The sequence below is a fragment of the Dysidea avara genome, chromosome 4, assembly GCF_963678975.1.
Source record: "Dysidea avara chromosome 4, odDysAvar1.4, whole genome shotgun sequence".
Lineage (NCBI taxonomy): Eukaryota > Metazoa > Porifera > Demospongiae > Dictyoceratida > Dysideidae > Dysidea > Dysidea avara.
Window position 1 is genome coordinate 33,042,170 of NC_089275.1, and position 12,751 is coordinate 33,054,920.

Below are 12,751 nucleotides of genomic sequence, written 5' to 3' on the forward strand. Positions count from 1 at the left end.
TAAATAAATTAGCCGAATGCTCTATTAGGGTGACTGTTCTATTAGAGTATCTCGATCTCGCATTTGCTACACGGAGTTCGCTTTCGAATCATAACTCAGTGGTTTGTAATCCGATTCTTCTGTACTACTGCAAGGACTTTCTATGAAGATTATTCCAGCTATACACCGATTTTCAGCTCATTGCTCTAAGCGGTTTGCCTAGTAGGCGTGAAAACTAATACTTTTTTATTCATAAAAATCGATCGCGTAATTGTGACACAGGTTGGGTTTTGTGTCATATCTCCGTGGTCTTTATCTCGATTCCTTTCAAACCACCAAAAGGCACTCCTACGATGGTTACTCCATCTACATAGCAATTTTCAACTCATTCCATGAAGCGGTTTACCCTGTAGGCGTGACAACAAATCGATCTTGTTTTACGCAAATAATCGGTCATAACTCCTGAACCATTCATCGGAATTGTACCAAAGTTGATGCTAGGATTCGCCTTTGGACTCCCTTTCTGTGTGCCAAATTTCAAGGCGATCGGAGTACGCGTTTGCTTGTTATAGCAATTTTTGCAAGTGTGCGAAAAGACGAAGAAGAAGAAGAAAAAAAAACGAAGAAAAAAAAACGAAACTTTGGCAGCTCGTATCTCGGAAATGGCTGGAGCGATTTCCTTTAAATTTGGAATGTAGACTCCCTTGGCTGGCGGGCAAATGTGTAGCAAATTTGGTTCCAATCAGATAAGTGATCACCGAGATACAAAGGTGTGAAAATGACGTTTTCGTTCTTCCTGTCAATATACTCACGGTGTGGCGCGCCGGCTTCTTGGGCCGCACGACACACTACCGTGTGTCTTGATATGCTTAATAATATAGGTGTTACAAATTAGCTAGAATGTCTTCATGTTCAAAAGTCAGTTGAACACTTTTATGTGGTTTCAAAGGAATAGTCAGCTTTCACAGTTGACAACGTAGCTAGTCTACTATGATATTCCTATCTATAGGCCATCAAAATTACAGATTTTCAATGCAGGTCTCTTGTGGGATTCCTTCCACTAAAACAATCAAAACACTCTAATAGAGCAGTCAACCTACATTGAAAATAGCAAACAACTTCAGCCACAAAGAAATATTGTGCCATAAAATCCAACCCGTATATTGGCATGATGACTAATAAAACATTTTCCATTGGTATTCCATTCTTGATTTCTGTTCCCATCCTGTTAATAATTTTATTATGGAGGCGGAAAACTTTTTAGTATAACACTGTTCAATCTTGAACATACTTCCCCTCGGGCTTTATGGTTGATAAACTACATTGCACAAAGCACACATAGCACATGAAGTAGGGACAGATCCAGTGGGGAATCATGAACCCCCTTTGAAAAAGGCTGCTAGCTAGCAGCTACTTTTTGGCTGTAAAATTGGAAGCAAAGTTTAAAATCTGTTTATTACTAAAGCGATTACTTATTTACTCATTATTTATGTATTTCTCCTTGTCATGAAATCACCCATCTTCAGCACCTTCAAATTCAGTAAAAATAATGACAATTTTAGTGATTTACTACATATATCAATTGCCTTCAAACCTTTCTACAAAGGTCTGTGATGGTACAGTAAGATCTATGGAGTGAGTATTATTTACACATATTAAAGCTAAGCTAGCTGCCAGACAATTGGCTGTAGCAGCATGCCTCAGAGTAGTATCCCCTTTTTGAAGATGTCCAATTCTGTCCCTGTGAAGTGTATTATAACATTTAGTATGCACTTACCAAATGGATCAGTTAGAATACTGAAGGTATCAGTCAATTCTCCACCTCCAATTCTAGTATATGCCCTTACAGCCACACTATACATTGTGAAGGGATCTAGTCCACCAATAATAACATGATAAGAAGTGTTTGTGGTCACATCAACTGGTATACTAATAGCATCTGTATCAAGTATGTTACCAACAGAGTAGAGGATTTCATATGATGTGATAATTCCATTGGTTATATCTGGTTCAGACCAACTGACAATTATTGCTGTAGAGTTGATTTCATCGACAAATAAACTTCCAGGGGGATCAGATACTGTAGAAAGACATTACATTAGCTGTATGTGTAACAATTATAATTAAACTAAGCAAACTAATTAAATTCACAGCAATTCTTTTAAGACAGAATGTAACCTATAATGTTGACATAATAATTATTATTTCTGAAACAAAACTTACCATCCTCATCTGTAGTGACATTGACTATCTCATTACCATCACCCTCAGTGATGGTAATGGTAAACACCTGAATTTGGTAAGGGATCATCCGTTATTTTCAGCAGTTTTACAGGAGTACAAAGAGCACGAAGGTAAATTCACCTGTATAATTTACGCTTCATTTCCTTTGATGTCTAGAGGATTAATGAGATGCTAAATCCAATAGAAATCTGTAGCAGGGTTACTGACTAGTTAGTAACTGTGGTCTAACTTGTGGTTATTTACTACATTGATCAGCAAAGCCAAATACACAATAGTCTTACTGTTAGCTTTACTTTCTGGACAAGGCACGCATTATTTGGACCGATGCATTAGTACTACAAGTTGTGGTGCTAACACTATTAACTTGAAGAGTGGATCTTGTTACCAACAGCTACAGTTTACTACTTTCTTTCAGTCTTTCTGTACTCGCTTCGCTCAGAGAAAGTTTCTAAACTACTTAGAATGAGCCAACACACCACTTCAGTATAGCTACTGTACACCATGCTGCAATGTTAGTGTGGCACTGACACAATTGATAAACACGAAGAGTATCTCTTAATGCTAGCAGCTATTTTGCAACTTGCTATAGCTTACTTTCTGGACTAGACAAGCATCATTGGCACTCATTCAGGCATAATATAGCTACTATGGTGTGGTGCTGACACCTGGAAGGGTAAATCTCAATGCTAGTACCCACAGTGCCACTTCCTCTCGATCTTTCTTTACCTGCTTTACTCAGAGAAATATTCTAAACTACTTAGAACAAGCTGACACGGTTTCTACGCGATTTAGAAACCCGATGACAATGTGGGCGAGCACTACCCACAAATTAATTACCGAGGCCGTATAACTTAGTAGCACCATATGAAGTAATAATTTAGTATTAGTGTTCGGTTAGAAAGTTTATGATGGTGAATTCTGGACTCTGAATAACTGTTTTAGGAGCTGACTATGCAGAGTGTACACAAGGCTATTTATAAACAATCAGCATTCTTTCAATGCCTACATTCTGACAAGTCAGAGGATTAGTGGGCAGAAGAAAACCATAAATGATTAACACTGATCATACAATAACTATCACATCAACATTTTTGTAGTACACTTTTGGAGAGGGTAAGCAAAAAGAGTACTCTCTGTACACTTGTGAAAATGTTGAGAGAATTATGGATGATTCCTAAGTAGTGAATATCTCCAACATGTTAATGACACATAGAAGTGTTGGTAGTTTTAAAACCATCAGTAAAGTTACTACTACTGTACTCAATACGATATCATTGGGCATTATTGGTGGTTGCCAAGTTACCACAATAGATGTGGAACTGATATTATGTGATGTGATATTTGCTGGAGCACTTGGAGCTACATTATGCACATACTGTGGAGTTCTGTATACTGATTTTATTTCTAATAATTACAAAGCTGAGTTTTAACTACAGTCATGTACAGTACTAAAACAACCAAATTTTAATTTCAAAACCTACAGGTAAGAGCATACGATTTTGAGAAATAATTGTGGCAAGTTGCATTTATAGTCAGAGCTTTTGAAAAGGTAGTGTGCCACATGTCACCTGGTTACATGTATACTTCCATAGAGTTTATGGATGACAGTACTGTTACTAACGTTCCTTCTTTTAAAACACTTCCATAGGTAACAACTTGGCCATCTGTGCAACATTCATACACTGTGCAAAGAACATTGTGGATTAAAGTATTATTGCTTAACGTTATTTTATTATCATCACCTGAAACTGCCTTCCAATTTGTCTGACAATGGTCGCAATGCTGGAGACCAAACGAAGCAGCATATGACCACCATTTTATGCCACAATAAACCCACCAGTGGGATATGCCTTTTGGGGTTCCGACAAGTGTGTGTCTTCTGCACCTTGTCTTTCCTTTTGTCTTCAATCAGGCTGTTCGCCGTGTTCTTCATGCAATGAAACCATATCCAGGTGTTAAATTTTCATATTAACACTTTCCTTAAGCAGCATAATTAGATGCATGCCAGAAAACTACACTTACAATACTGTAACAGATACTGGTCACCTGGTAGATGCCTGTAGCTTCATGATAGGATCAAGACCATTCCCATTAACAATTTTTATTGATTACTACAGTACCAATCGAATGCAGAGACCATACCTCTTATCAGTCTATTTACTTGAACACAATGGCCACATCTTGTATTGGTTTAGATTGATAGCACAGTGAAATTAGTGACCATGTGGTTGGCTAGAGGCTGACTTAAGACATTCTGATACAGCAGTCACTCTAATAGAACAGTCACACATGTATAGCTGTATGCTATAGCAAAAAAAAAACACTGAACAAACTAGTATATTTAAAAATTAAATGAAGTAGGGATCCAAGTGATAAAAAGTAGTGAAATGAGAGATGAATGATGGTAGTACAGCACAGCTCAATGGGAAAATCCCTACTTTGGCATTTAATAAAACAAATGTTATAATCTGCCAATGTAGAGGTTATCTTACAGAGCTAAGCTGTAATACCATTTCTTGTTTCACTACTTTTTATCACTTGGATGCCTACTTCATTTTTAAATTAATAATTAATTTTACTAATACACATTGATATAGATGGTGGAGTACAAAAATCAGATACTATAAGTAATGATAAACTAAATCTGAAACGACAAATGGCAATCAGTGAAAAAAACTACTATTAATTTTAATACTGAGCTACACAGTAACCGGTGCTATAACTTTTCACTTGTTTGAGAGAATGAAGGAATAAATTATGTCACTAATGGTAATGTTTGTGATCTGAAATTATATTATGTAATACCATGATGATGTCATACCTAAAAGAGTTGCGGGCTGCAGGTAGTAGTTATACCATACAGCTGTGAGAGAATTGGGTGATATATACATCTGAAAGCCTGAGGGCCACAGGTCCGAGGGATAAGGGTGTATATATCAGCAAAACCTAGTTGGTATAAGTGGTATATATCAATCTAGGCACACTTACCTGATAGGTGAAAGAACTACAGAGCACTCACCCTGTGCCTTTTATGCATCAGAATCTGATAATTGATAGTGGTTAGTTATAATAGTGTGGGCTAGTAGCCTTCAGAACATTATTCATGCATCATTTTGCTTCTACACAAAATGCCAGAAAAATTGCAATTGTGAGATCTAGTTTCACCATTTTGTAGTCTCATGTAGCCAGATCACTTCTCTTTTATGTATTGGGTCGGGAAGGAAAAGGGCCTGGTGAATGCAGTGTAGCAATTTTGTTCTTGCACACACCAGAATTGAGCCTAGCAAACTTGTAAACCAAAATCCACAATTTAATTAATGTAATGTAACAAGTCAAAGTGTATCGTATCTTTCAACTGGTTGGGCATCAAAGTCATGAGCAAACCTTGTTCCCATGATATATTTCCCACAAATATGAAAGTTGCCAAAAGGAGTTACCACACCATGGTGGAATACTCTTTGTTACCGTATAGAGGGAAGCTTTTGATGGGGAAACCTTGGCAAATTTAGTAATTTGCTACAAATTCACCAAAATATAACCTGCTAATTACTCGTAACACCAGCTAAAGATTGAGCTTCAATTTACCAAAGTTTATTTTGCCAAATGCAATATAGCTTGCTATTCGCAAAAGTTTACCCCTGCCAAAGTTTCCCATAAACTACAGTAGTTTAGTTTGTGTCTGTTAGCCAGTAATTCATGTAATGCATGTTATTCATGAGTCATAGTATACTCATTTGAACCATGGATACTTCAGCGTATAAGTATTGCACTTATATACAATGTCGTCCTGAGCCTACCATTGATAAAATGCCTCACCTTTGGCTCAATGGTAAACTTTCTCTGACTTCGGACTCAGGGTGTATATAAGTGCAATAGCCTTGGTATATATTGTACACTGTATATATATGTACTAGGCACCGGCTGATTATGCCGTTATAATTTAAAGCATAATAGGTGGCCAAAAGCATCAAGCATAATGCCAGCATAATAGGAACGATATTTGAAAATTTAATTAAACTGTGCAATACGCACGCATGAAAGAAAGCAAATATTCACTGCCAATAGTATTATTAGTGCTAAAAATACACAATATAAGTTATTAAACCGTTTCTTTGCTGGTTATTCACATTTTGCAGAAATAAGATCGAGATACTCTAATAGAGCAGTCACTTACTCTAATACAGCAGTCAGGAAAGGCTGATATACTCTAATAAAACAGTCAGTTCTAGAGCATAATTTTGATTTTGAAAGCATAATTTTGAGCATAACAGGCTTAATTTTTGAGCAATTCTCAAAAGCATAATAGGTAAAATTTTGGGCATAATAGGACGGAGCCTAGGGACCCGCCGATTATGCTGGCATAATTATGAGCATAATAGGTGCCTGAAAGCATTGAGCATAATGCTAGCATAATAGGTAGAATATTTTGTAACAGTATGAATTCTTGCTTATAAAAATAGCTATTACAGAAAGATCGATAAGTATACTCTAATAGAACAGTCAGTAACTCTAAAAGAACAATTGCATAGCTGACTGTTCTATTAGAGTATATCGATCTTTTCTGTCATATGCAAGTAAGTTTGTGCTTCAGCCACTATCATTTATCCATAAACTGGAAATTATTAGCAGAGCATGAGAACTAAGGCATAAATAATTGGGCATAATTTGAGCATATTAGGTAAACATTGAGCATAAATTAAAGCATAATAGGTAAATTTTTTAGCAGTGCAGCATAGCATAATAGGTAAAATTATGAGCATAATCGGCGGGTCCCTAACGGAGCCTAATATGTACATGTTTAAAATATTTCATGTGCACCTTATCCTCATTCCATCATCAGTGCAATGCAATGAAAATGCAAACCTTAAAACTGGTTATAAAGAATTATACTTGTATCTTGCACTTATAAAACAAATCTTTACCGGACTAAATATACAGGATAAAAGCAGGTAATGTATTGAAAATTCATGACATCAAAAGTGGCAACTGGCTACAATTAACTTAATAGTGACAACTTATGCAATGACAATGTACTAAAATTACTGAAATTAACATTGTCACAATAGCTGTAGCCACTTTCCACTACTATTGACTGAATGTGCAGTAGAAAATTCATTAAAAAAATTTTTTTGTAGCAACTTGACGAAAATGTTTCAAGTTGATCTGCAATTTTTGGGCTAGATTTTGCTCAGTCAGTACTGTCATGTTATCATAATGGTAAATTGAGGCAGGTTTTTGGGTGATATTTTATCACTGGCCACACCCACACCTTTATTGTCCCTACTATATAATACCATCATACTGTATTAAAATAATAATAGACCTTGCAGCAGGGCTGTCTTATAGTCTAGATACATTTTACATTTAGTATTGATATTAATTACCTGCAAGGTTTGTAAACATATATAATCCTCCAGGATGACCATAGCCATGGTAATCATCAAACCCATAAAGTATTGCTGCTAAACAAGGATTTGTATTTGTATGGAACACTTCAATCACACCTTCTGAAATTTTTATATGGACGCTATAAGCTTCAATAACATCATTGACCATAATTGGTATCCATTGTTGTGAGTCTAGCGACCTTTTCACTCTTCCTGATGTCAGATAGATCATGTCAGGTTGATAACACTGTGCTAACACTATGATATTGATATAGTGTGTGTAACCTGGTTGACCTTGAAGTGTAGATGACTGAAATTTGTTACAATACTGATTTGTGGCTGGTACTAGTGTCATCATTGGATCGCCGGTAACATTATCATCATCTTGTCCATGACTGAACTGAGCAATTAGTACTTTTTTATTTGAATGCACAGCACAATATTCTCTGGTTGATACAGTATAGGTAAAAGACCCTCCTTCACTAATACTGTAAGACTTCCTGGTATTGTTACAGTAAATATCAACAGCAGTGGAGCTATATGCTGCCAGTACTTTAATAGTATATGACCTTCTGGTGGCTAATGGTGCAGTATAATACACTCTACCCCAAAATGTGGTGGGTGGAACCTGTTCTATTAGGTGATCACAATAATCAACATTTACTGGTACATTACCACACTGATGACCACTCAAGACGGATACCGGTTTGTCTGTAATAGTTTTAGTTCCAGTCAAATCATCAACTGATTCAATCAACAAAGTTTGGAGCCTGTTGATCACAAATGAGTACTGTATACCAGCAGTGAGATCAACTGGGGAGTTACCAACACTAATGGTGACTGGTTGTGTTACTGTCAACTTCATCATTGTGTTATCCTCTGTACCAACTACCAAAACTGAACTATTGTGTGTTTTATTAAAAAGTGTGTTTCTTGATACAGATATCCCATAATACACACATTTATTAACACATACATTTGCAGCAGCTAGACCAAGAAATGTGTCAGTACTACCAGAAAAAAAGCTTTGACCAATCACAGTTACCCTAGTACTGACCATTAAGTGAATTCCTTTATCTCGATCATCATGTGATGATGTTGTCAAAGCAGTAGGAAGATTAACACTTATCTGCTCACTACCAGTGATGGTACCATTAGTATAGTATTCTTCTCCTGGAGCTTCAATTGAATAGTACACTGGTTGTGATTCAGGTGTAATTACTAGAATGGATATTTTTTCTGGTGATGTCATTGATGTAGTGTTGAAAAACCCAAAGTAGTAATCCTGGTGCGGAGTACCAGAACCTAGTTAAAAGATATTAATTGCATTGCTATGCACTGCTAAGGAAGAAGAAAGCCAACTCAAACAAACCACCAATACTAATGTACAGAAGTATGTTCTTAACTGTGTTATATTTTGTCTATAGCATTTTCTTATGCAAATGCCCCAGGCAAAGCCTCAAAGCTGCTCTTAATTGTTGTTCTCATATGCATGAGGCACCCCCCTACTTTCAACTCAAACGAATTCATTATATCCAGTAGCCTTGGAGGCTAGCTGTGATATATTTTTGGCTGTTTGACACCCGTAGAGCCCACTGAAAAAGGGCTTCACCACACACGTCCTTATAAACTTGCTTTACCTGTATTTCAAACTGGCATGCATTAACCACCTTAAACCAAAGCTTGCCTGCCTGGAAGTTTAATACAGGCTCTATATGGCCTTTATTTCTCACATAAAGGCTGTTTTTAGTGAACAAAGGTTTGCTCACGTGGGTGCAGAAAGACAAACAAATATACATGCACACGTTTTGGAAAACAAACTCAGTAAACCAGACATGCACCCACCCACAGCCAGCCGAAGACTGGCTGTGGGCGCACACCTGGTTTAAAGTAATTATTCCAAAAATCAGTTTAGTTCTTTGATAAGTACATACATAGAACCAATTTGGATTGTAATGCATAACAGATAACTCACTGGAATATTTGAAAAGTAATTTGAAACCAATTGCCATAGATGTAATGGCTTAGAGCAAGCAGTATAATTAGAACAGTCACTGTAGCTATTCTATACTGCATACTTTATTAAAATATCGCGATAGCTGTTCTATTAGAGTGTATGTTGCGGTGACTGCACTATTATATAGTTTTTTTTGTAAATTTAACTAGCTAGTGATCTGCCCTCTAGCCTTGAATGTGTGTTGTTTTGAATAATGTTTTCAAGCATATGTACCAGACTTGTGAAATGTATAATCCTAGCAAAATATGTCCATCTCGGTCCATCTGTTTTTGTTAAAAATAAACAGTCACTATCAATTCGGAAGTTAGATATCCTATTTTATTATTATTAAATGCTATCCCACTATAAGGAGGCTAAAGCTAAGCTATTTGAGTCTCAGGGACACTGCTATCCATTGAAGGATGGAAAACATAATTATGTGACCCAGTCTGGGAAAACCGGTCTTATCGCCTATTTAAAAGTATCGAGAAATTCCGGTTTTAATTATTTAGTGTGTTAAGTTTCTCGCCATTTTAGATAGTTTTTAAACTGTATCAGGTGAACTCCAAAAGGGGAGGGAGGCGGGGGACCCAGAAGGAGGGCAAGCGGCAGAGCTCCAATAGGGCCCAATACCACTCGTATGGATTGCCACTGTGCTTGGGAAAACAGCCAGTAAAAGCAGTCTAGCTGATTTTGGTAATGAAATTTGATAGTTTTTTCTTGTGTTAATGGTGAAAATAAAATCTGCTGACACTGGTTTAAAGCGGTTTTCCCAGACCCAGTCACAAATATTATTATACGTATGATTATGATTCTACATAATGATGTATATTACATTGTAATGTACTGGTATATGAATGTGTGTTTCCTCCAAGAGCTGAACTGTAGGGTTACTAATTAATCTATGTACATGTAACTTGCCAATGCCTAACTACAGTTGTTAAAATGTCGCGTAAAAGTACCTTTTCACATCTTTAAAAGAAAAATAATTCATTGTCTCCTCCATAGAATTAACTAGCTAGTCAACACTGCATCTGTTAGCACAGTTATTAATTAAATTTTACTGTAATTATAGTAATTTACTATTTGTTTACTAATTTCTGGATCTCATCAACAAAATACTTCAATAAAATTATAAAGGAAATTGATGCTTAATAATATTATATTGATAATATTATGTACAAGATCCCTAAGCACCTATGTTACTAAGTAGAAATATAAGTTTGTTGACAAGCATTACCTGGCAGCTTCAGTCTAGACAATTTTCTTGTTTATTCAATAGTGTAGGTCTAAAATGATTTCTATAATATTATGTTTCCTGACAGCTAAGCATACACAACATTATGTTGCTTATCATCATGCTTGCTTATCATCATGCTTGCTTATCATCATGCTTGAATGATACAGAGGATAATTATGCCTGTGAATATATCTACTGTGATATATATTTAATAACCTATAATTATTTCATAACTGTCTACATGTGAAGCCAAGTTAATAACCCTACCTTATTTAATGATTTTAAAAATCAATTTTAATGAAATAGTTAGTACTATAACTTCCAGTTGTCACATACTGTCTACACCAAAAGACCCAAGCTGTGAAAAAGGGTGCACATGGTCCCAAAAGAGCCAGGGTGGAATAAGTTATGAAAATCAAGGATGGAAACTAAAACTAAATTGGCTGCAATAATATTAATGCCTTATAAAATTGTGGAATCAACTGTCAATTTAGTTAACACCCTTATTTTCATAATAATTTAAGTAACCTCTACCCCTCTGTTGATTTTTGTAGCAATCTAAAATCTCTATGATTACACCTGTGCGTTATAATCTCTGCAATTTCTGCACACCATAAATATAATAAAAATAATAATACTAATAACTTTTAATGATAACATCATTCATTAAAAATGATGGCCATCTTTGGGGCTTCCTTTTTATTTATTTTTTACTGCAGCAATGGGAAAAAGTACAGAGGTTTATTGGTGGTCTATATATCTAGTTGAACTATTTTGTTTAACCCTGTACAGAGTTCGGCTACAAACTAGCCACCCTGTAGCGAACTCAGCTACAGCTATATGTTACAAGACACTCCAGCTATGTTTGTTACAAGTCACATCCTGTAGGGAGTTAAACTGCAACCTGGTCACCATGTAGAGAGTTCAACATGCTACAAGTCACTTTGTAGAGTGCTCAACTATGAACAAGTCTGACTCACCCTGTAAAGAGTTCAGCCATATAACAAATCACCCTGTAGAGAGTTCATGCTACATTACAAGTCACATGCAGTCCCGTATAGATACAACAAGTCACCATGTACACAGTTCAGCTATTTTAAAAAATCAACCTGTACAGTAGAGAGTTCATGTGATAATAATATTTTGCTATTTTGCTTTAATTATAAACAACAAAATAGTTCAAAGTAGACCACCAATAACAAATACAAAATCTGCACTTTTCTGGCAATGACAAAAAGCAAAAAGAAGTGATATCTATATCAGAACAGTGAAGCTGTGAACAAAGGGAGGGTAAATAAAGTTGTGAAATCAAAGGTGTTAATGCCAATCATTTTAAATAGCAGCCATTTCTTGGCTGCCACCCTTGATTCCATACCTTTATTCATCCTGGCTTCTTTGGGGTTGCACCCTTTGTTCACAACTTGGGTATTTTGGTATAGATCATGTAACTGCTGACATGGCTTCAAGTGTAGACAGTTTACCTTGCTTTGAAATAAGTATAGGTCTGTTAATTGTATATTATTTAAGCTTAGTACATAACTACATATATAGACAGGTACATGTACACCTCTGCGCCATAAGGGTATGAGAATGATGAGTACCACCATAATGCTGTGTATGCTTAGCTGTATGGATTATAGAAATCATTTTAGACCTACACTATTGAATATACAAAGAAAGTTGTATACACTGAAGCCATGTAGTGGTTGTCAACAGACTTACAAATGAAGTAGTGTGGGATATTACCTGTGTAGGGAATCTATGAATTTCCTAACTGAAGTATTTTGGTAAACAAGTAGTAAAACTAAATTAATAACTGTGCTAATAGTACAGTACATAGTTCAACTCAGTGTTGGCTAGCTATGGAAATCTGGACAGGAAAGCACATATAGCTCTGGTAACTTC

At 36.0% G+C, this 12,751-nt stretch overlaps 1 protein-coding gene across 5 annotated transcripts in view; it reads right to left on the reverse strand.

Annotated features, from left to right (window-relative positions):
* The window catches only part of LOC136254740 (uncharacterized), a 35,216-nt gene that overhangs the window by 12,408 nt on the left and 10,057 nt on the right, over nt 1-12,751 (reverse strand). For 3 of the 5 annotated variants that reach the window (XM_066047483.1, XM_066047480.1, XM_066047479.1), the window contains exons 3-4: nt 7,608-8,915; nt 1,757-2,059 (exon numbers count right to left, since the gene is read on the reverse strand). In XM_066047483.1, the coding sequence (XP_065903555.1) occupies nt 1,757-2,059; nt 7,608-8,915 (1,611 nt within the window). The remainder of the gene's footprint in view (nt 1-1,756; nt 2,060-7,607; nt 8,916-12,751) is intronic. The other 2 variants (XM_066047482.1, XM_066047481.1) reach the window with 1 other exon arrangement.